Here is a 26,250-nt window from a genome sequence, read left to right as displayed (position 1 = left end):
CCCAGAGCACTGGCAGGGAAGGATGCGATATATGTGCCCTCATTCATAGTTAAGCATACCACAGTCATTTATTCTCTGTACACTGATTGGTTCATGGATGGGGGTCTACAGGTTGATTGCCACCTACTGCAAGAAATTTCACTGACGGAGGTTGAGAGATGCTCTGATCTTTGTAAATCATTAGGAGTCATGTCATGCTATGCTGATTTAGCAGAGTAATAGTATTGGGTTCTCCCCAGGACCTAGGACCTATCTAGCCTTAAGCCTCTTTAACAGTGCTGTGTAGGTTACACTCATGAAGTAGACCTTAGATCCAATGGGAAAGTGGTTGGTTATTCCCATAACATTCGTGCCACTATTGTACCAGTGAGTAGGTCTTGTCAGGTCAGTCACTGTTGTGGCTTGCAGGTTTCACTGCTGGGTGAGATTGAGGATTAATTTCCTCCTCCAGCATCAGGCATAGGACCAGGACCATTCAGAACCATGGATGACATCCAGTAGGGATTAAGCTTTCTGGAGAGCACCAGCTTGGCTTCTCCATGTTCTGTCACTCAAGTATATGATGTTCTGTCACTCAAGTATGTGATGTCTTCACCAACAAGGTCTTACCATGAAGTTCAGAAGGGTAGTCAAGAGTATTGACATAGCCAGCAATGTTTGGGCATGGGGGGGTCTATATGACCCCACTGACAAACAACTCAAAAAGCAGTAACCAATTCCTGGTGGAAACCCTATCATCTTAAACTGTGACCCTGTATGAAGTCACATAGCTAAATGCAAGTACCATGAAAATGTTGTCAACTAAAACATTTCTGAATGTGCAATAATCAAACATTAATTCAAAACCAAGCAGGTGATGAATCTGAGGTGCTTCTGGGAGAGTTCACTAGCACTGTGATACTTCATATTGACCTTAGTTCTGAACACCCAACATGTACTTTGTGCTACATAAACCATCATATCTCAAAATTAATGTTGCCTGCAATGCTTTGGCTCAGAGTCAAGAGTGTTATATGTTGTCAGTTGCGGTTTTTATTGTGATTACTAAAAATTTTCCCACACAATAGCTCAAATTACAGAAAATGACAATTTGTAACATTTCCCTACCATCTTCCTTAGTACCCACCAAATAAGTGTATCCTTGAGTTGTATTGTGGTAGAAATTTTTAAACTGCTGCTTGATTGGCTGACATGACATTCTAAAAAGAAAAATTGAATGAAGTTTGACTTGGGGTTACAAATGACCTCCTGCCAACAGTTTCTATAATAACCTTAAGCACACTCCTATTACTTTGTAATATGAATTTATGAATGATGCTCTCAGAATTGACAATTATAAAATAGAAAATCATCAACGATGAAAAACACAGACGATGTTTTGGTACATCATCCTGCACTGCTCACTGTCCAGGGGAGATTTGAGTGTTTATGGAAGATAAGCATGTCCACCTTGTTAGCACACAAATTTGCCTTTCTCTTTAATGAACGGTGGTGTGACTTGGCTGTGAAACATCCCCATGGGCTCACGTGTCTCAACACTTGGTCCCCAGCTGCTGGTGGTGGTTGGGAATGTTGTAGAACCTTTGGGAGAGGGGCATTGTTAGAGGAAGTATGTATGTCACCGTGTCTTTTATAGCTGGCCCCAATTCCTATTTACTCTCGGCTTCCCAGTGCTCTGCTGCCTTGCCTTCAATGCCCTGATGACTGTATCCCCTAGAACTGTGAGCCAAAAGAAATCCTTCCCCCTTAAACGGCTGTTATCAGGTATTTTATTACAGAAATAGAAAACTAGGACACTTGGTAAATCTTTATACATATATTTCACAAACATGTACACACATAAATATATAGGCACACACATACACATATGAATTGTGTTATGATAAAGTCCTATGGTATATTACCAGTAAATATTTAATTTGGAGCTTCATAGGAATTTCTCAATGAAAGATTTCAAGAAGGAAAAGCCCAAGAGTCCCTGTTCTAAGCGCTAATCAGCAATGATCTTTTCTTCAGTTTACAGTGAAATGACAGTAGGAACAACCTTTTACCACTTCAAGACGGATGAATTTTCATTTCTTTACATATTTATCAGCTGTACATATTCAGAGAATATACCTGATCCCCCCTCAATCTGCCCCCAGCACTCCCCAAAGTTCACCCATCTTTCCTGGGCCTGCCATCCTTTGCATTGCTTCTACAGAGTTCCTGCTTTGCCTCCTAGATGGAATCTGGCCACATACATGCAGGCAGAGCAAGAGTAAACTAACAGAAATGCTGTCTGCTTGACCTGAATGAACAGAAGACTGTCTGCATACAAAAGAAAAATTCAGAATCTGGGCAACTTTTAAAACATGAGCACAATTTGGAGCTCAATTTTAAGAATGATGACTTTGGAAGAATAATTATATGTATTCTGGTGAAATACATATAAAATGAATTTGATGGGATGGATAGAGCTAACCCTGAGAGATACACATACACATACACACCATTTTCAGAGAAAATTCTAAGTTCCTGTCCTCTCCAAATGCCATTCACCAACCTTAAATCCAGCCTAAAATACTCTTTTAGCTGAAAATCTCTACCATTTAAAGGCAACATTTACCAAGGCAGCAATGGTTTTAAAATACTTTCTAGCAAACCACTTACAGTGATGGCTTTTGGGGTTCTTGACAGGGTTTCACAATGTAGCCAGGCTGGCCTCAAACTTTCAATCCTGAGGATTACCCATGGCTGCTATCACACCCAGCATATAGTACTCCCAAATAAATAACTTCATGGAGTTGGAGCACTTCAACTAGCCTTCTCACATGTCTGGATGGGATTTCAAAGTGGACTAGTTATTTAATTTTATAAGTATCTTTTTTATGTGTATGTCTGAGTCCTTGAATGCATGTATGTGAACCATGGCACGCAGGAGCCCATGGAGCTCAGAAGAGATGTCAGATTCCCTGGAACTTGAGTTATAGGTGATCATGAACTACCTAACATGGGAACTAAACCTGAGTCCTCTGCAAGAGAAGTTAAGAAAACTTTCTAGGCCCTGGACAGGCAATTTTTAAAAAGTGAAACATAAAGAGCACTCAGTACACAGAGGACATGAAGAGGAACAAAACAGGAGAGGTAGTAAAAAAAGATGTCTGAAGTAATGTACATAAAGAGAAATACATACTGCTGTTTATGGAACAGTGTGTGATAAATAGCACTACATGATTCTGATGTTTTTATTAGGTCCATAAAAAGTAGCTTTCATTTATAAGATCAAAATCAGACAAAGGTATTTGGGAATTCAATTGGTACTGATAAATTGAATCCATACCAAAACTCACTGTGGACACATCCACATTACATTCAATGTCAATATTTATGTGACACTCGTGACAAAGTCAACACAAAATGAACACCCAACATTTCAGCTCTGTGAATGTCTATTGTTTCAAAACAAGGGCAACTTTTTTCAGTCAATTTCTATTTGTTGAAGAACACAGCAAGACTATTATAAGGTTACATGTTTGATTATTATTTTTCCACATTACTGAAATACAGCTAAAATTTTAGGGTTTGATCACCTACCATACTTCTGATTAACCACTGACCTTAAAATAGAGGATAATTATACACACACACACACACACACACACACACACACACACACACACACACTTCTTTTGTAGATTTATCTTTTCTGTAGTATGTGGATGAGTGTTTTGCCTACCCGTGACTGTACCACATGTGTATCTGGTGCTGGCAGAGGCCAAATGAGGGCACTGGATCCCCTAGCACTAGAGTTAGAGGGTTGTGAGCAGCCACGTAGGTGCTGGGAGGAGAACCTGGGTCCTCTGCAAGAGCAGTGTGTGCTTTTAACTGCTGAGTCATCTCTCCAGCCCATCTTTTGATATCTTAAAGTCTTTAAAACTTAATATAATTCTGATAACATATGTGCCTTGCTATTCATTCATTAAACATGATTTATTTTAATACAGGTCAGAAAGTTCAATTAATTAACCAGGTCTCTTTTCATTTCCTGCCAGCAAAGGTTGGCTCGGTTTTAAATCTGATTACATATCAAAAGCAGTAGTGAATAATTTATTTCTTAAGATTAACTCCACAAATTACTGGGTAGCTCTGAAACTACTCCACTGTTTACAAATGTAAGTCACTGAACAATCTATATGTACCACCAGTTCCCTATGTCAGAATTATCTTTAGACTCTAAAACTTCTGTGGGCTCCACATCAGAACTAGTGAGTGAGATCTGAGGATTCCGGTGTTTTCTCAAGTTCCCAAGTGAGAAGGACACGTGTCTTAATGTGGGAAACCTGACAGTGTTGAGTAGACTAGGGGTGTGTCTAACCTTTAAGACACACCAGAATTACCAGTGGACACTTCAAGCAAAACAAAGAACAGAGTCTCTTCCATAGGCTGAGGGAAGTGTCCAGGAACAGCATTTTAAACACCACCACCATCTGTCTAAAATCAGCATGAAAAACAACCTACAGCCTCTGTCAGATGTCAGATATTTTATTAAAACAGTATATTCCGTAATTTAATGACATTGTCCTGAAAGTCCTAGTGACTTCTGCTCTGGGAGTGACAGAAAGTGACGAAAGATAATAATAGCCTTTCAAATAGACGCATTTGTATTCTTAAAAGAAGGTCAGAGCAGTGACTTGTGGGACCACGATTCATTCATTAAAGAAGGAAAAGGCTCTTTCAAAGTAGTTGAGCCTTTAAACTGAGGAGTTCGTACATCAGTCATCTTTATGGCCTCTTTATCATTCACCCAGTATGTGACCAGCAGTAGTGACTCCAGCTTACTAAAGGTAGAACATGGAACATGAAAGATGCACATTCTACTCAGACACCTTTGTAGTTCTGGACCACTCACACATAGTAGGGTTAGAACCCAGCTGCATATGAAACACTAACATGGGAACACATACTAATAGTCTTGATTGCTAACAATGAAACTTCATTTGCCCTACGGAGTACATTCCCACATATAACATCAGGAATATAACTAAAGGTATTGTGCTGCCTCTTCTGTATATTAATTTACTGACATTCCACCAACCCTGTAATTACACATGACACAAGCAACATCAGATTTTGTTCTACTTCTAAAAACCCTGAGCCAGACATGGTGGCACATGCCTTTAATCCCAGCACTCAGAAATAAGAGGCAGGTAGATCTCTATGAGTCTGAGGCCAGTCTGGTCTAAATAATGAGTTCCAAGACAGCTAGGACTTTGTAGAGAACTCATCTGAGAAAAAAAGAAAAAGAACAGACACACTGTCCCAGCATAAGTGTGTGCAGAGCATCTGGTGGGTCCACCATCGCTGCACAGCTTTAGGAATGGATGGATTCCTACTTAGAACCCAAAATCTACAAAAGCACCAACACTGAAAATCAGAGAATGGCTGGAAGAATCTGTCTGGCATTCCCTCCCCTCACCCACATCTAAGATGCTGATATTTCCAGTATAAACACACTTCCTGTGTTCCTCACAAAGGCTTGGCGGCTTCCTTCCCAGATTTGTGATCAGACAATTGGAATTTCTCTTTAAGCAATGAAAAGCAATTGTCAAAACTCAATGTTGCAGTGCAAGACAGGCCTGTAATCGTGAGACAGACAGAAATGTTAGGATCAATTCTCAAGAAGCTCAAGCACTCATTTTGAACTAGTGTCCAAACTCTTGTAATAACAGAAGTGCTTTCCAGTTTACAAATGATAAAAATCATAAATTTTAAAATTAAGCAGAAGTTGAAAATATCAAAAACCAGGCTTCATGAATGAAGTGAAATGAAGTCACGGAGACACGACAAACCCTGGGAAGGATGTCAAACATGCCATGGCATAAGGCACCATCTGCACCCTCTCTGTGAACAGCACTAGGGACCCAGGGAGCATGGCAGGGCAGCAAACACCCACAGCTCGGCTCTCAAGTCCTTTTGGCTGGCTTGGCTGTCAGCTGCCTTTCTCTTTCAAATTCCTTTTCCCTCTGCTGTTCCCTTTCCAGCTCTTCTCTCTGTCTCTTCTGCTGGAGCTTAAGTGCTCGCTTCTGTAGAGAGATGGTGGGGAGGGAGTGTCAGGCATTGCAGTTATGACAGAACTTAAAAATAATGTTTCTCTTGAGTTAATCAATACATATTAATAAATTCCATGTTTAACTTTGATATGTATTTGGAGTAATTTAAGGACAACAAAAACTTTACTCAAGCTCACTAAATATAAACTGCAACTTCATATGCAGAGATGAGCCTACCAGCCCAGCTACCAGTGGAGGAGCCAAGAGATTTTATTTTTAAAGGGAAATAATGTAGCATGAGTTAGTATCTTACTGTATACAGAAGTACAAAAAGTCAAATCATGAATACTGATAAAGAACAAAACTCCACTTTTAAAAAGAGCATGCAAGGGTTCCACTCACTTTTAACTTGGATGTTTTCTCATGAAGCAGTAGCATCTCTTTCCTTATATTCACCAGCTTGGCATGATAGTGCTTCGCTTCCGTGAACTTGACAGTCAGATAAAAGAGAAAGAAATGCCAAGAATGATGATCATGTCAACATCTAAACTACGGTTCATCCTTCCTGAACTGATACATTTTAAAACCTCAATTTTGTCCATATTTTAAGTTCTATGATCCAGATTTCATTCAACCATTAGCAGGATTTTGAAAACATTTGATTCAATTGACAAAAAAAAAGTTACTAAAGATGGGCAGTATGGCACACTCCTTGATCTCAGCACTCAGGAGGCAGGGATCTTTAGATCTGTGTGAATCTGAGGCCAGCATCGTCAGTGCAGTAAGTTCCAAGCCACCCAGGGCTACACACACACACACACACACACACACACACACACTGCACATTTTCTCTCTCATACATAGATTATTAAACATAAAACAGACATTTATATTAAACAAATTATAAACAATATTTTGCTTCAAAAATATACCACATAATCCAGAAATTAAAACAGTCACTACTGCCTTTTTGAGAGAACAGGACAGTTAGTGATGTGCCTTCCCGTAGGAAAATATCAGTCAGAGCACAGGACAGTTAGTGATGTGCCTTCCCGTAGGAAAATATCAGTCAGAGCACAGATTCTGAGAGAATAGCCAACAAGCACAGTCATGTATCTTGGGCTTTTGAAGCCAGAATGACAACACAGCCACTACGGACACATATTGCTTCCCCAGAGATAATGTGCAACTCCGTATTGCAACCTGCAGTCCAAACAGCCCTGTTGGGAGAAGCTGAAGGGTGATGGAGGTCCAGACAGGTGGGAGAGAATGGAAAGGGAACCTTTTCCTCAGAGACAGAGAAAAAAGGGATAAGAAATGGGCCTGCAGAGAGAGGGGCTGCCTCCCACATAACTATCAGTAAAGTCAGCTCAGAGCCTCTATGTCTGTAAGCTTTTAAAGTAGTCCAGTTCCCAATTCCTACATGAGAATTAAAACCACTCTTGGACAGACAGAAGAAGTAAGTGAAAAACTCAGTTCTGTCCTTCCAGGTTGATGCAACAGAATTTGCTTCATTTATTATTATTATTACTCAACTTTCACTCATTCAATAAATACCCATCCAATCACAATGTCAACACTGAGGAAAAAACAAGTGAGTGTGTACGGCCATGCTACCTCCTCCACGAGAAGTCAGTCAGCTACTGAGAGGACTACTCTCTCTGTGGCAAGCCTGTCAGGGCTGGAGAACACTGGTGGCTACGTAAGGAAATGGTCTAAGCCACATTTGTCATACAAAGTCTACTTGTGAGTGTAAAGGAACCCTTACAATGTCACGCTAATGTTCAGAAAGGGAAAGGAGCAACCAACCCTTTTCTTAACGAGGATATGTCCACTAACGGTGAATCCAACTATCCAACCACTCATCCTCAACATGTCCATCTCACCACGGCATTAGAAATACTAGTAATTAAATGTTAATTAAGACTCCAAAGAACTGACCCTGCAAAAGAAACTGCACTTTCCTTAGTCATAAATACAGTGTCTCAAATGTCCCTTACTTTCCATTGTCTTTTTATGTCATCATTTCTTGAGATCTTCTCCACAACACAAATGCACTGAATTTCCTAATACATATTCAGCATGTGAAAGACAGAAACCATGGGAATTCTAACAAAGCAACCACGATTTCCCTATGAAAAAGACAAATTCTACACATAAAAGTTAAGAGGATAAGATCGTCAAAATGCAGAGGTACAAAGCCTTTCTGAAACAAGGTCTTATTAAGTTCCCTAGGCAAAATTGTACTTACTAAAGCATTGATGTCCAGCATGGAGTGGCATTCTTTAAATTTTGAAATCTCTTGTTCCAGTGTATCTAGTAACACGACTTGGTTCTGTCTGAAACAGAAGCACACAGCCAGAGCAAACTTTACATTTCCTAAGTATGGGTTCACTAGAAGGAATCGAATCACATTCATTCCCACTAATGAGCAAAGCTGGAAACCCAGCTGGCATACACCGCCTTACTTTCCCAATATCAGATTTCAAAGACATATTCTGACAACTAAGTGATTGCTTTACACTTGTCACAATTTCAAATCTTCATAACAAAAATAGCCAGATTATTGAAAAGTATTTTACTGTTTTAACAACATTCTGCATTATCCCCCAAAGCATTCTCTTTCACAGCATTTTGCTCACAAAACTCCATTTTCTCTGCATCCTAAAAATTGGAGCCTCCCCCAAAAGTAAATGAGAAACAAAGGGTTTCCTGATTTGGCTTTGGAAAAGATGCAATGAAGGATAGCCCTGTACATGAGCTGCTGGGTGGAATCAGCACAGGACTAAGAAGCATACACGGCCTTTTCCTCACAGCTGTGTGGCCTAGGAAAGTCACGTTACTGCTCTTGACTTAATTCTCACTTATACAGAGAGAAGGTCAGACCAGACAACTCCAAGGGTTCCTTAACATTTGGATTCAAATCCTATGAGGAAGGGAGGGAGGCTAACTTACTTCCTACTCCTCTCCTGATCAAATACGATCACAGGGTTTAGTGACACAGAAGGGTCACCTAAATGAACGTTCTAAAGGAAAATATAACGTGATTTGTTGCAAAATAAAGAGCAGTGATAATAGGTGAATTAGCAATGAGACCGAAGGTCAATCACATGTTCACCATCAGACCTGGGTACCAATAGGTCACTAATCTGTCCCTTCACGTCAGAGGAGGGATCACAGGAGAGAAAGTACAGAATGCAGAACAGGACAGCAAAAGACAGGAGGTCACAACTGAAAAACAACAACAACAGAGGGTGAGGGGTGCTGGTGTTAAATAATGAAAACCAAAGCTTTGAGATCAATAAATGCCTTCAGCCAGTGCAAACAAGAAAAAAAAAAGGACACAAATTGTAAGTATCTTCATGGAAGAGATGATCATCACTGCTGTTATGGTATTAAAAGGACAATAAACTCCAACAAGTCTGAAGATACATTAGATCACTTTAGATCTAATTCATTCAAAGACACCAGTTATCCAGGCTTGCACAAGGACCACTCATTCTCAATTTTCCTATGAAGAAACTAGACTCTCTACGAGTATTCATTTCACTTTTGGCGTTTAGATTATGAGCTACTCCGTGAATCTCATTTACAAAATACAGAAATGCTCAACGATCAATGTTGTAAACGACAACACTGTCACCCTATATGTTACTACCAAATGGCATCTGACTACGCAGAAGGAGCTGACGCGTAGCTGGCTTCTACTGGCTTACGTGAGCTCCTGCAGGGCTTGCTTCGACCTTTGCAGGTCTGGTAAGTAGTGGGACAGCAGGCCTCCCACCAGTTGCTCCACAGCTTTGTCCTCCGCAGTGAATTCCTCCACGAGTCCTTCATCTGGAGAAGCATCCCTCAAACCTGTGCTCAAGAGAAAAGCAAACTTAGGAGCTCTAAGGCTGCTGCACTGTGAGGAGGCTGGGGGGGCTCAGCCAGGGAGAAGGGAGGACGCCCACAAGAGGCGCACCTCTCCTAACTACAGCAGTCGTTCCTTTCAAATGCGCACCTTCTGAGCTTGCACTAAAACATGGCCCCAAAAATGTTTTTATGTTGTTTTAAGTTTTTCTTGTTTTGAAACAAGGCTTCCCTGTGTAGCCCATGCTGGCCTAGAACTCTCAATCCCCCTGCCTCAGCCTTCTGAACTGTGTATCACCAAACCTGGAAAAAAAGTAATATTAAGTTGCAAGTATAGAACAAAGGCTATATTCATTAGCGTATTCAAATTTTACATGTTTGCATAAAATTCACGCTATGTTTACTAAGGAGTAAGACTGAAGGATGAGTAATAGTTATTGAATTGCTGAATTCGTGAATTAATACATTAATGCTCTGAAAAGCATGCAGAAATTACATAGATGCTGGTGAGGCAGCTCAGTGAGTCAAAGTGCTTGCTATACAAGCCACACCACCTGATATCCATCCCTGAAACCCAGAGCAGGAGAGAAGCCTCCTGACAACTGTTCTCTTGACTCTCACTGGGACACAGTAAGGACTCTCTCCTCTCTGACTCTCTCTCTCTCTTCTCTCTGACTCTCTCTCTCTCTCTCTCTCTCTCTCTCTCTCTCTCTCTCTCTCTCTGACTGTCCCTCTCTCTCCCTCTCTCTCTCTCTCTCACACACACACACACACACATACACACACACACACAAACAATAATAAGGAAAATAAAAACAGGGAGGACTAGAGAGATGGCTCAACCATTAAAGTCTAGGCTTACAACCTAATAGAAAATAAAAATTGTTAAAAAATTATATAAACAAAATGTAATATTTAAAAACCAAACACAATAGAAAGAAAAATGCAGGCCATTTATTTTGTTTAATATTACATATAAAGGAGGCTGTTGTGTCATGTACTAATTAAGACTCAGCACTTTGTGTGAACCAGGACCAAAGCTAGGAAAGTCAGCTGGGAAATGGAGGACCCACAAGTTCAGTGATGTGTGCTGACTCAATTCAAGAAGAAAAAAAAAAAATCAGTGCCTTAATTTACTATAGGAAATAATGTATTCTAATTGTGTCATGGGCTAATCTAGACCTGATGCCAGGAATGATGTCTCATCCTTGTCCAGGCATTCAAATGACTAAAATAAATACCCATCAATTACTATTTCCAGGAAGAAAGTACAGAGTCACTTCAAAGTGGAGTCAATGGATGTTTATAAGGTTTTTACAATCATTGATTTTGAATGAGAAAAGGGTAAAAGTTCACTTCACTGAAATTGTACCCCCAAAGCATTTCACAATTAACGTTAATCTCTGAAATATCTGTTATCAATTATAGTCTAGTAACATCAAATTAAGATGGGACTGGAGGGATGGTTCAGTGGTTAGGAGCACTGGATGCTCTTACAGAGAATCCAAGTTTTGTTCCCAACAACCACATGGCAGCTTACAACCATCTGAAATTCCTATTCCAAAGGATCTAATGTCATCTTCTGGATTCCGAAGTTACCAGGCAAGAACATAGTACATATGTATATATTAGGCAAAACACACAAATAAAATGAAATAAAATGAAAAGGAAGTCACTCTGCAGTTTTCTCACACAGACAGACATCTAGAAACTGTTTTACCCAGCCCACGCACATGGTCTTTTTTATCGTAAGTGAAACACACTATTCTGGAGGCCTTCTATTTTTTGTTTTAAGACGAAGTCTTGCCACACAACCCAGGTTGGCCTTGATCCTCCTGCTTCAGCTCCCCAAGTGTTAGCATGTGCCACCACACGTGGCACAATGTATAAGGATCTACTCAGCTCTTAGCAGAACCAAATTCTATATCTCCTGTAGCTACATTATTATTTTCACTTTTTGCTATTTCAAACAGTGAAAATGTTTGTGATCTTCTAGCTGCTATGAATCTACAGTGATATTCCTAGCTAATCTTTTCGCATTCCTGTTTCTATGGAATAAATTCTTAGGTAACAGTAGGGGAAATCTGTGCAATCTTCTACACTGCAAAAATCCCTCCTAAAAGATGGCACCAACTTTCACTACCACCACCATTTCCAAATGGACACAAATCTATGATATGAGTGTAAAGGATGAAACACTGTTGGGGAAACAGAAAGAGGAGCGGTGGGAACACAACGTGCCTGGAACACGGCATAGACAGAAAAGCAACAGTAAACTATTAACATATACCATGCAGCCGGCCTGTGAGGATCCGAGTGCCAATTTTATGGGTCTAAACTTAGTAAGTGGTAAGAAGCCATTTAAGGATTCTAAGCAGGGGAATGACATGACTGGAGCTTTCTTGGAGAAGTACTGTAATAATAGAACAGACAATGTTGAAAGAGTAAGAGACTAGAGGTGGACTAGCTTTAGAACGGTTGAGGTAGACTCCAGGGTGCAAACACAAAAGGGAGATAACTGTATTGTAGAATCCTCTAGACTAAACAGAGGGAAGGCAACAGAAGAGTTGAACGCAATTTCAAAGTTTCATGTGAGAGTAACCTCACACCATTAACAGAAGATCGGACATTTGAGGCTAGGGATCTAGCTCTGCAGCAGAGCACTTGCTTAGCACGAAGTCCTGAGACCAATCTGGAGCACCTATCCCCACCTCTTGCCCGCTCTCTGACATCTGCTTTTCTTTATGCGCATGCTACTCTGTGAGCTCTGTACAAAAGTATAAAAGTGGCTCCAGCTGCAAGTAGGTGATACAGGATATTTACAGACACAACTGAACCAGTCACGAAGAGGGCGCGCCATTAAGCACGGCCCGGAAATGCTGAAAGTGATTTGTAGCTTCCTATTTCTGGAACCAATAAATTATTTTTAGAAGGCCCGACAAACCTTTCTTATCTAAGATCCATCATATGAATCAAAGCGTTCACAACCTCACAAAGACGGTGGTGTTCCATGAACACTGCCCATCTGGCTGCATAATAAATTAACCCTTTCGTTCAAGGATGCCTACGGGCATTAATGTTTAAATCTCTCCCGGGAACTGTGGGGACCGCTGCTGGAGTAAGTAACGACGAGTGACGGGTAAAATAATGCCACCAAGTAAGTCGGAGTATTTCATGAGTAGCCAGTATTTGATAGGTCTCAGAAAATCGACCGTCTTTCTGACAAACTCATCCCCAACCACTGACCCTATGACAGTCAAAAGACAACACAAACGCAGATTTTCAGCACGGACCGCACGCAACTGTGCGTTTCCCTGCGGCACCCAGGTGGCGGCGCGTGGGGGCCCCAAGCAACAGGGCAGCCTGCGCTGGAGTCCCACCCACTCGGTCCCTGCCCAGGTGGGCAGTCGCTTCCCCCAAACAGCCGTACCCAGCGTGGGCTCGCCGGCCTCCAGGCTGTCGGAGGTCCCGGTCAGGACCCCGTCCGGGGGCGGTGGCACAGGAACACTCATGTCCCCGCTGCGAGTGCCGCGTAAGGTGAGTGGAGTGAAGGTAAGGAGGCAAACGCCAGCAGCAGGACCCTAACCGGTTCCGGCTCCCGGCCGGTCAAAAGCCGCAGGTGCACACGGAAGTGACGAAAGCGGAAGACATCGCCCGCTACAGCCAGTCAGGAAAGCCCGCCCTCAACCCCCACCCCCACCCCGTCAGAGCGGCGGGCGCAGTTGTGCGCGTGCGTGTTCAGTTTCTCAGAGGGTGGGCTATGGTAGCGGGAAGAACGGTCCCAGGACTCGATCCAGCCCTAACCGAGTGGATTTTTTTAACGAAAGCTTTAAGAACGTGAACCGCTAAATTATTCAGAACTGTGAGCTTAAGCGTGGATTTAGAATCTCTTCCAGTTGCTTGCAAATGATTTTGGCTTTGTTGGAGCATCATTTGGACAAATTAAGCCAAATTACCAAAAGCACCTGCTGAGATCCTGTGGGACGACATCAAAAGTTTTGTGTAGATGCGGACAGACAGCTCCTCAGCGAATGTAACGAATAATATTAATAATAATAATAACGTCACGCCTCGGGAATGCACTGGCTCCCAATTGCTGTCATCAGAATGTTCAAGCTGTTTCTTTTTAGCCACTTTACAATTCAAGCACCTCCTTACTCTCTTAAGGAAGGATGTCCACAGCTAATCCCCGAGACCTCTAAAGACATTAGGGTGCATGGCAACGAATAAAGGTTACTAGTTAACCCTACCTTAAAATAGGAAGGTTCCTCCATGGGTCCAAGGTAGCAGTCTTTAAAACGGAAAGAGGGGTGCGTCAAAAAAGGGATTTGACTATAAAGGGTGACTAAACAGATATAACACTGGTGGGTTTGAAGACAGAGGAAGGGAGTCTTCAGTCTGAATGGTGGGTGACCTCCAGAAAAAGGTAAGGAAACTGATTCCTCCCTATAGTAGCGGAACTCGACCCTGCGAATTACCTGGATTTTCATCTCCTGTGAGGCTACAGAAATATAGAACTTGAGTAATTGTAAGTCACCCAGACTTCTCTGTTTCTAGCCCTACCTGGCTCCACCCTTTAGAGAAAAAAAAAAAAAAAAGCCCAAGATCAGGGCACAAAATCCCTCCAGTCCCAGGCCAATCCCCGGAAGCCTACACCACAATCCCCATGAAACCCTGTGTAAAGCTTGCCTCTGTTCAGTTCCTTGCTGCCTCTCACCAAAGCAGAGGCAGCCACCCTCTTGCGTCTCTCCCAGTAAATCTCTTGTGTGAGGTTTGTTGGTGTGACTGTTAGCATTCAGACATACCTGCTCCTCAACCTAGAGACCTGGCAAGTGCCTCACCCCTGCAGCATGCCCAATATGCAGGCAGTCGCCACACCCTTAAAAAGGCAGAACCTCTTCTTCCTCTTCCTCTTCGCCCCTTCTCGTGCTTTCCTCACTGCCTCTCTCTGTGTCTCTGTCTCTCCTCTCTGTCTCTGTCTCTCCTCTCTGTCTCTCTGTGTCTCTATCTCTCTTCTCTTCTCTCTCTCTCTCTCTCTCTCTCTCTCTCTCTCTCTCTCTCTCTCTCTCTCTCTCTCTCTCTCTCTCTCTTTCTCTCCTCATCGCTACTCTGTGTTCCCTTTCTCTCTCCCCTCTCTTCCATTCCCCCAGTGAAACTTTCCACGTGAGCTCTGTCAGCATGGTGTATCTGTCTCTCACCTTCCTTGGGGCTTCTTGGCTCCCACCCACCAAGGTCCCTCTTTTGCCTGTTTACAACAGTGACTCTGTGGTGTTCCTGGGCTCCCAAAGGCCCGGATTCATTTCCATTGGGGAAACCGTCCCTCTCAGAGCTGTAACACAGTAATGATTAGTGTTGTCGTACTAATTGGAAAGCGCTGTGCCACTCTTCAATCATCTTATGCAATCTGGGTATTCTAGAATAGTCCTTCATGTGTGCAGTGTGCTTGCTCCTGCTCTGAACTGAAATATCATTTTCAAAGGCCTATTCATCTTTCAAAGTGCTTTAGAACAATATCTTTATTTTTATTGTTTTATTTTGTGAGATAATGTGTCATGCAGCCTAGGCTAGCCTTAGACTCAGTATGTAATTAAGGCTGGCCTTGAACTCTTGATCCTCCAGCCTCTCCCTGACAGGGAAGTGTTTTGATTGCTGACCACACTCAGAGATACCTTTACTTTAGAAGTTATTCATTACCTCACTTCCCCCTTTCATTCAGAAGTTACAGTGATAACATTTCATAACTACAAACATCCCCTTGCTATTTAGCTCTTGGTTCCTCCTTGCATTAGCCAAATAAAAACCCTTATTCACAGAGAACCAAAATAATCCCCAGTGGATTATTAGTGAACTATTGATGTCCTAGCCCCTAATTCCGAGTATGTATACTTTCCAAAATCTCAGCTGTGTGACATGGCAGCTGATAAAACACAAGCAACCTCGATTGGCTGTGAGCTTTATGTTCCAACAGTGTAGTAGGGCCCTTTGGGATAGAGGCATATCCTTCATCTCTTGCGAAATATTAGGTAGATATATTTCATGAATTTTTAAATACTGGTTTAAATTTAATGGGTGAAGTAAACTGCTGTCTTTATGATTTTTTTTTGCTCTAAGGAGAATTCTTGTTAGGAATTTCAGTATTGTTTTTCAACATTTTCAGTGTTGTAGCAAAAACCACCTAAACAAACAGTTTTACGGACTCATCTTGCTTTTCTCTCTGAACGTTTTCCTTCTATTTTCTCTTATGGATGGCAATTCAATGTTTTTTAAGATTTTTTAAAATTTATTTACATGGGTGCTCTATCTGTATGTATGCCTTTATGCCAGAAGAAAGCATCAGATTCCAGTGTAGAAGCTTGTGAGCTACCATGTGGTTGCTGGGAATTGAACTCAGGACCTCTGGAAGAGCAACCAGTGCTCTTTACCACTAAGCCATCACTTCAGCCCCACAACGTGCCACTGCCTTGTTAAGGACCCTCTGCATGTGACACAGAGCTCAGAAGCAAAATGCTGGAATTTAATTGCAAAGAACACAAAAGGTGAGTTGCAGTGAGTCGTTTTGAAGTGTCCTTAGTTTTTCCTTTTATAGACCAAAGGTATACACTCCAAATACCTTAATGTAGTATTTCTTAAGATTGAACTAGGTACCTTAGAGGATATACCGAAAATAGAACTCTGTTTCCTGTCCACCAGAAACATTGTTATGTACCAAATTCCATAGGTTACATTCAAGTTTGTTTTGGTGTTGCATGTCCTGTGAGTTTGCAAACTTTTGATTTTGAGTAAATGTTTATTAAGTATACAGGAAGCCAAAGTAAAAGAATAAATAGCAAGTGGATGGATGGATACATAGTAAAACAATCAAATTAATAGCTCAAAACATCCAGCAGAAATTGACTGTGGAAGCCCATTGTGGCAGCAATTTCTGAGAGCCCCAGGAATAGTGGAGTGCCCCTTAAGATAAAGTCTCCAAGTAAAGGAAAAAATCCAGCAGAAATCAACTGAGGAGGCTGAGGCAGTCAGCGGAAGTCCCTGTTGCACTTTCTTTCTGTGGATGAACTTCTCATGACTGAACTTCTGGTTTCTCTTTCACACTCATTTATATCATGGGATAAACAATAGTAACCTCTAATGAAAATGGCTTACCTTCTCAAGTTCTCAAGGACATGATGTCTTTATTCTATTTTGACATCCCTGTCACAGAGTTAGACAGGCCAGCCTATATATACCCAGACAAGGGGCCTTGGAGAATACATGTTTGGTTCTAGAATGTGGGGGAGGGAGTCATCCAAACATAATTTTCACTTCCAGTTTCTCAGTGGTCTCAGACAGCAAGTGACAGTTTATCAATATGATGATATTGTCATAATTCCCCTGCCTTCAATATTCTCAGGACTCTTCACTGTCCCCTACCCCCTGCTACTGATGCTCATCAAGAGTGAAGGTTAAGCTGAGATGTCAACCTGGTTGTATTCAGAAGCACCTAGATTACTCAAGCACACCTCTGGGTGTGCCTGTCAGAGTGTTTCCAGACAGGCTTCACTAAAAGAGTGAGAGCAGACCTTCCCTGAATGCGGGCAGCATCCTTCCATGGGCCAGGAACCAAGATGGACTGCGAGGAGCACTGGAAAAAGCTTGGCAGCAGGGTATTCTGTATCTGTTTTCTGGTTAACATTGCAAGGTGTGAACTTCTCTGCTCACCACACACTACCTGTCATGATGCCCCAAAACTCCTAAACTCATGATTGACCATGGTAGATCAAAGCCTCTGAAAATGTGAGCCAAAGTGAACCCTTCCTCTTTTACATGGCTTTTCTCGATTATTTTGCCACAGCCAGGAAGAACTAATGAACACTTAGTCTCCATAGTCTTGCCTTTTTAGAATGCCATATAGTTGGAATGATACAGTATATAGTCTTCTCAGACTAATTAGTTCCACATAGCATATGTATTTAGGTTTCCATTAAATCTTTTCACAACTTGGTAATTCATCCTTTAATACTGATTTAATTTGTAATTAATGAATGAGCATATATAATAAATATATGAAACTATATATAAATATATTATATAATATGATACATATAATGTAAAAATATATTTGCCCACTGAGGAGCACAGATCTTACCCCAATACCTCCCATAGAATGGACAGGCTGTAGGTCAAAGGTCATGTGGCTGGTTGGTGTCTCAATCCCTACACTGGAAGTCTTGCCTGGTCATAGTAGTTCAGGCTATGTATCCACTGTTGATAGAGGTGGAGTCTTAGCTGGAGTCCTCTTGTAGACTGATGGGAGTTTCCCTTGCACTGGGTTTCTATCTGACCCCGAAATGTGCCCTGGCCCCAGACAAGCATTTCACATAATAGCAGCAAAATAACAGTAAATAACCATCATTAATTATTAATATCTCTCAATATCAATGGATCAATTCCACAGTAAAAAGATACAGGCTAACAGAATGGATATGAAAACAGAATCAATCCTCCTTCTGCATACAGGAAACTTAGAGCTGAAATCAATAAAATAGAAACAGAACAATACAAAGAATCAATAAAACAGAGTTGGTTCTTTGAGAAAATAAGATAGACAAACCACTATCCAAACTAACTGAAAGGCAGAGGAAGAATATCCAAATTCACAAAATCAGAAACAAAAAGGGAATATAACAACAGACACTGAGGAAATCTGAAGAATCATTAGGTCATACTTCAAAAATCTGTACTCCACAAAATTGGAAAATCTAAAAGAAATGAACAATTTTCTCAATAGATACCACTTACCAAAGTTAAACCAAGATCAGATAAACAATTTAAATAGACCATAACCCTAAGGAAATAGAAGCAGTCATTAAAGATTTCCCAACCAAAAAAAGCCTAGGACCAGGTAATTTTAGTGAATTCTACTAGACCTTCAAAGAAGAGCTAATATTAATACTCCATAAATAATTCCACAAAATAGAAACAGAAGGAACATTGCCAAATTCATTTTATTAGGCCACAGTCACCCTGATACCCAAAGCACACAAAAATTCAGGAAAGAAAACTGTAAACCAATTTCCCTCATGAACACTGATGCAAAAAATGCTCCATAAAATACTCAAAAACCATGTCAAGAACACATCATAAATACCATCCACCATGATCAAGTGGGCCTCATCCCAGAGATGCAGGGATGGTTCAACATCTGAAAATCTGTCAGTGTAATCTACCATACAAACAAACTGAAAGAAAAAAAAACACATGGTCATCTCATTAAATTCTGAAAAGCCTTTTACAAAATCCAACAAAGTCTTGGAGTGATCAGTGATACAAGGAACATATCTAAACTTAGTAAATGCAATATTCAGCAAGCTGACAGCCAACATCAAATTAAATGGAGAGAAATTTAAAGCAATTCCACTAAAATCAGGGACAAGACAAGGCTGCCCACTCTTTATATATCTATCCAATATAGTTTTTAAGTTTTAGCCATAGCAATAAGACTAAAGGAGATCAAGGGAATGCAAATTGGAAATGAAGAAGTCAAGGTATTGCTATTTGCAGATGATATAGTAGTATACTTAACCGACCCCAAAAATTCTACCAGAGAACTCCTACAGCTGATTAACATTTTTAGCAAAGTGTCTGGATACAAAGTTAACTAGCAAAAATCAGTAGCCCTCCTATATACAAAAGATAAATGGGCTGAGAAAGAAATGAGGGAAACAACGCCTTCACAAGAGCCACAAATAATATAAAATATCTTGGTGTAACTCTAACCAAGGCATTGAAAGGCATGTATGGCGAGAACTTTAAGTCTTTGAAGAAAGCAACTTGAGAAGATACCAGAAGATGGAAAGATTTCCCATGCTCATGAATCAGTAGGATTAACATAGTAAAAATGGCCATTTTACCAAAAGCAATCTACAGATTCAGTGCAACATCTATTAAAATTCCAATACAATTCTTTACAGACCTTGAAAGAACAATATTGAACTTCATTTGGAAAAATAGAAAACCCAGGATAGCTAAAAAAAAAAACAATCCTGTACAATAAAAGAACTCTCAGAGGTATCACCATCCCTGATTTCAAGCTGTAGCATAGAGCTATAGTAATTTTTAAAAAACACATGGTATTGGCATGAAAACAGTTGGTCGATGGGACTGAAAGAGCCAGACATAAATACACATGCATATGAACACTTGATTTTTTTATAAAGAAGTCAGAAATATAAAGTAGAAAAAAGAAAGCATCTTCAACAAATGGTGCTGATCTAAGTGGCTATCGGCAATAGAAGAATGCAAATAGGTCCATACCAATCACCCTGCCCAAAACTCAAAAGATTTCAACATATAATCATATACACTGAACCTGGGAAATAGCCTATAACACATTGGCACAGGGGACAACTTCCTGAACAGAACATTAATCACACAGGCACTAAGATCAACAATTAGTAAATGGGACCTCATAAAACTAAAAAGCTTCTGTAAGGCAAGGAACACTGTCAAAGAACAAAGGGTAGCCTACGGAATGGGAAAAGATCTTCACCAACCCCACATCTGACAAAGTGCTGACTGCCAAAATACATAAAGAACTCACAAAAAAACTAGACATCAACGAGCCAAATAATCCAAGTTTTAAAATGGGGGAAAGATCTAAACAGAATTCTCAACAAAGGAATATCAGATGGCTAACAATCACTTAAAGAAATGCTTAACATACTTAGCCATTAGGGAAATACAAATCAAAATGCCTGAGATTCCATCTTATCCCATCAGAATGGTTAAGATAAAAAAAAAGCAAGTAACAGCTCATGCTGGATTGGGTGTGAAGCAAGGGGAACACTCCTCCACTGTTGGTAGGAGTGCAAACTTGTACAGACACTTTGGAAATCAATATGGCAGTTTCTGAGAAAATTGGGAATCCATCTACCTCAAGACCTAGCATATACCCAAAGGATGCTCTACCATATCACAAGGACACTTCCTCAAACATGCTCATATCAGCTTTATTCATAATAGCCAGAAACTGGAAACAACTTAGATGTCCATCAACCAAAGAAAGGGTAAAGAAAATGATATATTTACACAATAGAGTATTACTCAGCTGTTAAAAACAAACATCATGATATTTGCAGGGAAATAGATGGAACTAGAAAAGATCATCCCAAGTGAGGTAACCCAGACACTGAAAGGCAAACATGGTATGTGCTCACTCATAAGTGAATATTAGCCATAAAGTAAAGGATAACAATGTTAGAATCCACAGACCCAAAAAAGCTGAGTAACACAGAAGGCTCAAGGGAGGACACATGAATCTCACTGTGAATGGGAAATAGAATAGACATCGCAGGTGGATGGAGGAAGGGGTCTTGGAGTGGGCATGGGAACAGGAGGGATCAGGTGGAGGGAAGATGGAGGGAGAGAGCACTGGGATCTGGACAACTAGAATTGAGGGGCATCTCTGGAATAAGCTAGAAATCTAATGCAATGGAAACTCCCAGGAATCTATGAGGGTGACCCTAGTTAAGACTCCTAGCAATAGGAGGGATACAGAGCCTGAAACAGCCATCTTCTACAACCAGGAGAGACTTCCACTGGAAGGATTGGGACCCCAACCCAGCCATATAAACTTTGACCTAAAATTTGCCCTGCCTACAAGATCTGCTGGGATAAACATGGTTCAGAAATTATGGGAGTGGCCAACCGATGACTGGTCCAGCTTGAGACTCATACCATGAGAGGGAGCCCACCTCTGCCACTGCCTGGAGGGCCAGGACCCAGAGGCTGGATGGCACAAAGACTTTCCAGCCTAGCCAATCTGGTCAGGACATGACTATCCAAAAGAGTCAATGAAATGATTCCTAATGATGTTCTGCTATACTCATAGATTGTTCCCTAGCCCAGTTGTCAACAGAGAGACTTCACTCAGCAACTGATGGAAACAGATACAGACACCCATGGTCAAACATTAGATGGAGCTTGGTCAATCCTGTGGAAGAGGGAGAGGAAGGATTGTGGGAGCCAGAGGGATCAAGGACACCACAAGAAAACGCAGAATCAACCAACCAGTGGTCATAGGGGCTCACAGAGACTGAGCTGACAACCAGGGAGCCTGCATGGGACTGACTTAGGCCTACTGCATATGTATGTGTATCTTGATCTTGTGGGACTCCTAACCGTGGGAGCAGGGGCTGTTTCTGACTCTGTTACCTGCTTTTGAGACCCGTTCCTCTTAATGTGGTGCCTTGCCCAGTTTCGATCGGAAAGGAGGTGTCTAGTCTCAGTGTAGCTTGGTATACATCAGCTAGCTTATATACATGGAAGGACTGTACTTTTTTGAAGAGAGAGAAGGAGAAGTGAATGCGGGGTGTAGTTGTGGTTGGGGCAGGGACTAAGAGAAGGTGGAGGGGGATTGTGATTGGGCTGGAAAAAATAATTTTTTAAAATTAATAAATGAGGCTTAATAATGTTAACACCAGACCCATTACTTGCTATAGTTCTATGAGAATGAAGTAGTCAAAGAAACATGTAAATTATAACGCAGTATTGTAAATGACAGTCTCTACCTAGACATTTTATATACCAGAAAAGTTACTGGTGTGGTTAGTGCTGGGATCAGGTGCTCACCAAGCTTAGTGAGAGCTCTCAAGTGAGCTCTCAGTGTTGAGTTCGTTAAGTTAACTCCTCTGCTGGGATGAGAGTCCCAATGATTTAAGTGACTATCAGAAGATTGGCAATTCTGCTTTTCTATGAATTAACTTTTCTGGTTTGGGGGATAAATCACCACTGGCTAAGCTGCCAGCTGAGGTTCTAGCCCTGCAGAGGTGCAAAGTCAAGCCGTGAAGGATAGGGAAGACCACTTAGGCCACGGCTTCCTTACACCACGTCCACTCTGTTGCTGTTTTCTTTCTTTTACGTGTATGAATATCTTGTCTGCAAGAGGAACGAGAGTTCTAACTGCTGAACCAGCTCTCCAGCCTCCCACCATGTCCTGTTTGAAGAAACAAGATGTCTCATTTGCTTTCTAAAGTCCTTGTATTTTTCTTTTTTAAAATTATAATTCTGACACTAAGTCAATATTCAAAATACCAAGTGACAGTCATTTGAAATATGTTTTAAGAATGTTGATGAGCACAGTAGTAAGTGCTCATTCACTCAAATGACTGTTCAAAAATGCTGACTTTTCTGCTGTGGGTACCTCAAAAACCCATTTGTTAATCTTGTGTGTAATACCAAAACATCCATCTTACTGATTCACTTTTCTTGTGTATTATGCAGAAATGTTGTTTTAATGACTATGGGCATCACCAATTATTCCAATGCTCAGCTTTCCCTTGGGGATACATTTATATAAATTAACTATGCTATTTCAATCCTACCTCATTTAAAATTGCTAAAAAAATAAGTACAAAATAGTCCTTATTTCCTGCTTATTGTTCAAAGTGTTTTAGTTGCCAAGTAGGTAAATTTACAAATATCCATCAGACCACAAGGTGGGACCCTAACTGTGAAACCTCCAGTTCTGTTATCGGATGGAGTTGGTGATGGGGGGAAGGGGACTTTATTTGTGAACTGGCAGATGGAAAATGGAGGCTTTCACCCTAACTCCATCTTTCCACAGATCTTAAGTATAAAAATGTAGTAAGGATCTCTAGGGGTCTGATTCTAGCCACAGCCAGGTGAGCACTGCAATGGTCACTCAGCTTTGTAATAACATCCCAAAAGGTTACTGATTATGTCACGTGATAGGTGTTCCTTCGTGTTTGCTTCCATTCTTTTCAGTCATGGATGACCGCATCCATTCATTATTTTGAGATCCAGACAGAGGAAAACAAAGTAAATGACAGACTTATTAGCACTAGGGGGAGCTAACCATTCATGGACTTTACTAACAGACTTACTGTTGCTGAGGTCAAGTTAGCACACTTACCTTCCACTCCCCACTGTCAGTGTGTTTCATCACAAATGAGGAGAAGGCTGAGGGGCTACACCTGCTTGACAGGGATTAATAAGGGGGTCTCAGTATATAGAACAAAGAGACCTGCCAATCAAAAACAATTAAAGGACAAAGTTCTCTATTTTTCTAATGTCTTGTGACATTGGCCTCCTTGTATGGCCCTTAGTTTAATTCTGTCCCTGGGTAGGACATCATCCCATCATAACAATACATCTCACAGCATACATCAGGCCTGTGCAAATGATTCATGACAGATCCAGTAAGAGTGTCCCCCAAACGATTATTTAAACCATTCACTGAAACTAAAAGTGGAGTCATCAGCTATGTCCTTTACTTGGGTGTGCATTCCCTACAGGACTAAAAAGACATTTTTTCTGAGTTATCTGGAATATATACACAGCATTCAACTTCAGTAAAGTCACTGCATTATTCATGGTTCTCTAGAGTAACAACATATGGGTGGGAGAGATGGGGGGAACACCTATTAGAATGACTTATAGTCTGTGGTCCACCTAACCCAACAAGAATCCAGATTAGAGGTGGGTTTCCCCAGCTCAAAAGATCTAGACTAAAGATATGTCTTTTCCCAGATCAAATAATCTGAATTAAAGGTGTGTCTTCCTTAGAACTGGATCTTCCTACTTTAACTAAGCAAAAATCCCTCACAAGTGTGCTCTTCATTTTGGGGTTTTACTTAATTCCAGTTGTAGTCAAGTTGACAACCAAGAATAGCCATCACAATCACACATGTCCCTCCTGGAGCTGCAGTTAAAGTGTCTAATGCCATTCAGATTTGGAGAACAGCTCTCCTCATTAGGCTTCTGTGTAGATTAAAGAAATCCTTTGAGTGCTTTCATTTAGGGCTTCAGGGGTAAAATTATTTAGACTTCCATATACACATTGTGTCTCCAGATTGATGTGAAGGACAGATCTTGATGCTAAATTTTTATCTACTTCTCCATGAGCATTTGCTTCTGCTGGGGACTGGAATGATGGAGACTGCCCATTTCCAGTGCAGTGCAGCTCCTCCTTTGAATTTTATTCCTTGTTGGGACCAGGGAGGAGAAACCCTATCCAGTGTTCTGAAAATCTCAGAGCACACTTCAGCCCCCATCCCACATGGTAGTTCTGTGCTTTGTTCTGTGCCTCTGTAGCATGTGTAGTTGAGACAGGGAGGCTAAGATAAAGCATTAAGCCAATTCTCCATCTTCTTCACTCTCCATTTTACTCTCCATTTTCCCACCCTGGTCTTTGAACATAACAAAATCCTATTTATCCAACCTTTCTTGTCTTGATAGAGTAGCATGAAACCTTTCACATAAGGGAACTCATCTTTTTTTCTTCTTTCCTCTTGGCAGAGTAATTATAGGTGTAAAATGCTGTAATGGATAGGGAATCCCTTACTGATCATCCCTCTTGAGATCTTCAGACAGTACTACCAATTTAAAAACATCATTTTTGTCATGGAACCATAGCTGTTTTCAGCCCACTTATTCAAAATTAAACCCAGAGGGCTCTTGATGAAAACTGATGACATGTTTCCTATCATTCAGCAACACAGAAACAATGACAGGGCAGAGACCAAGAAAGAACAAACTAGAAAAGGCAAAGCCCTCACTCTTACTCCTTTTCCACACGGAATAGGGAAATAGAGTCCAGAAAGAGGTGAAGACAATCTTTGAGTATGCACATCCAAGTGACTAACCCAACTCCAGAGAAAACCAGTGGTTTTCCCTGGCCATTGCTTCACTCCATCACAATGTGAAAGGCATCCAACTTCAAGGAATGTAAGACTAAGGAACCCTAACAGCTGTGGGAACTAATGGACGTATTCCCCCAGTCTAAGGTTGGCTCTGGTTGGTCAGACAAATTAGTAATCATGAGAAGTCCACTCTTCTGCCAGCCAATAAAAACTCAAGACACAAGGTAACAGGAGAAGAATCAGTTTTGTTGGCAAAAAGCAAGTGGGTATAAATTAGAAGATACTCATCCAAACTCCATTCTGCCAGTGATTTCTGAGAAGAAAAAAGCCTGGTACTCAGGCAAGCCTATGGCAGCAATAGCCATCTGGGTGTGGCAAATGTCATTAAGTGTAGTAGTAATTCTCTTGGCATGTTACAGTGTCTTCAGGTCACCAAGTCCCAGACCTTTCTGACCTAAAAGAAAGAGTACACTGATTGGGAGGCCTCGTGACTGGCACTCTGGGGTTTGTTCTTTAATGTTTTCTCATATTGTTTTTGGGAAAGGATGATTGTGTTGGTTAATTATTTGGAGAATAAGGTGAGACAAAAGGAAATGCAAACTTCCTAGTGCTGGAAACAAGATGAACTTATTCATTCTCTTCAAAAATTCTATGTCTTTTTCGGAGATTTGTCTATTTTTTATTTTATGTGTGTGTGTGTGTGTGTGTGTGTGTGTAAGTGTGCC

At 41.0% G+C, this 26,250-nt stretch overlaps 1 protein-coding gene across 1 annotated transcript; it reads right to left on the bottom strand.

Moving 5' to 3' along the window:
• Window positions 1-4,508: 4,508 nt before the first annotated feature.
• Bloc1s6 (biogenesis of lysosomal organelles complex 1 subunit 6) lies at window positions 4,509-13,512 on the bottom strand. The gene is made up of 5 exons (XM_005068544.4): window positions 13,315-13,512; window positions 9,749-9,890; window positions 8,284-8,371; window positions 6,435-6,521; window positions 4,509-6,065 (listed from the first exon to the last, which is right to left on the bottom strand). The coding sequence occupies exons 1-5, from the start codon at window positions 13,394-13,396 to the stop codon at window positions 5,946-5,948; spliced, it is 519 nt and encodes a 172-aa protein (XP_005068601.1). The 5' UTR covers window positions 13,397-13,512; the 3' UTR covers window positions 4,509-5,945.
• Between the last annotated feature and the right edge of the window lie 12,738 nt (window positions 13,513-26,250).

This window comes from Mesocricetus auratus, unplaced genomic scaffold (genome assembly GCF_017639785.1).
Source record: "Mesocricetus auratus isolate SY011 unplaced genomic scaffold, BCM_Maur_2.0 Super-Scaffold_100004, whole genome shotgun sequence".
Lineage (NCBI taxonomy): Eukaryota > Metazoa > Chordata > Mammalia > Rodentia > Cricetidae > Mesocricetus > Mesocricetus auratus.
This window is presented reverse-complemented; position numbering and strand designations above follow the sequence as displayed.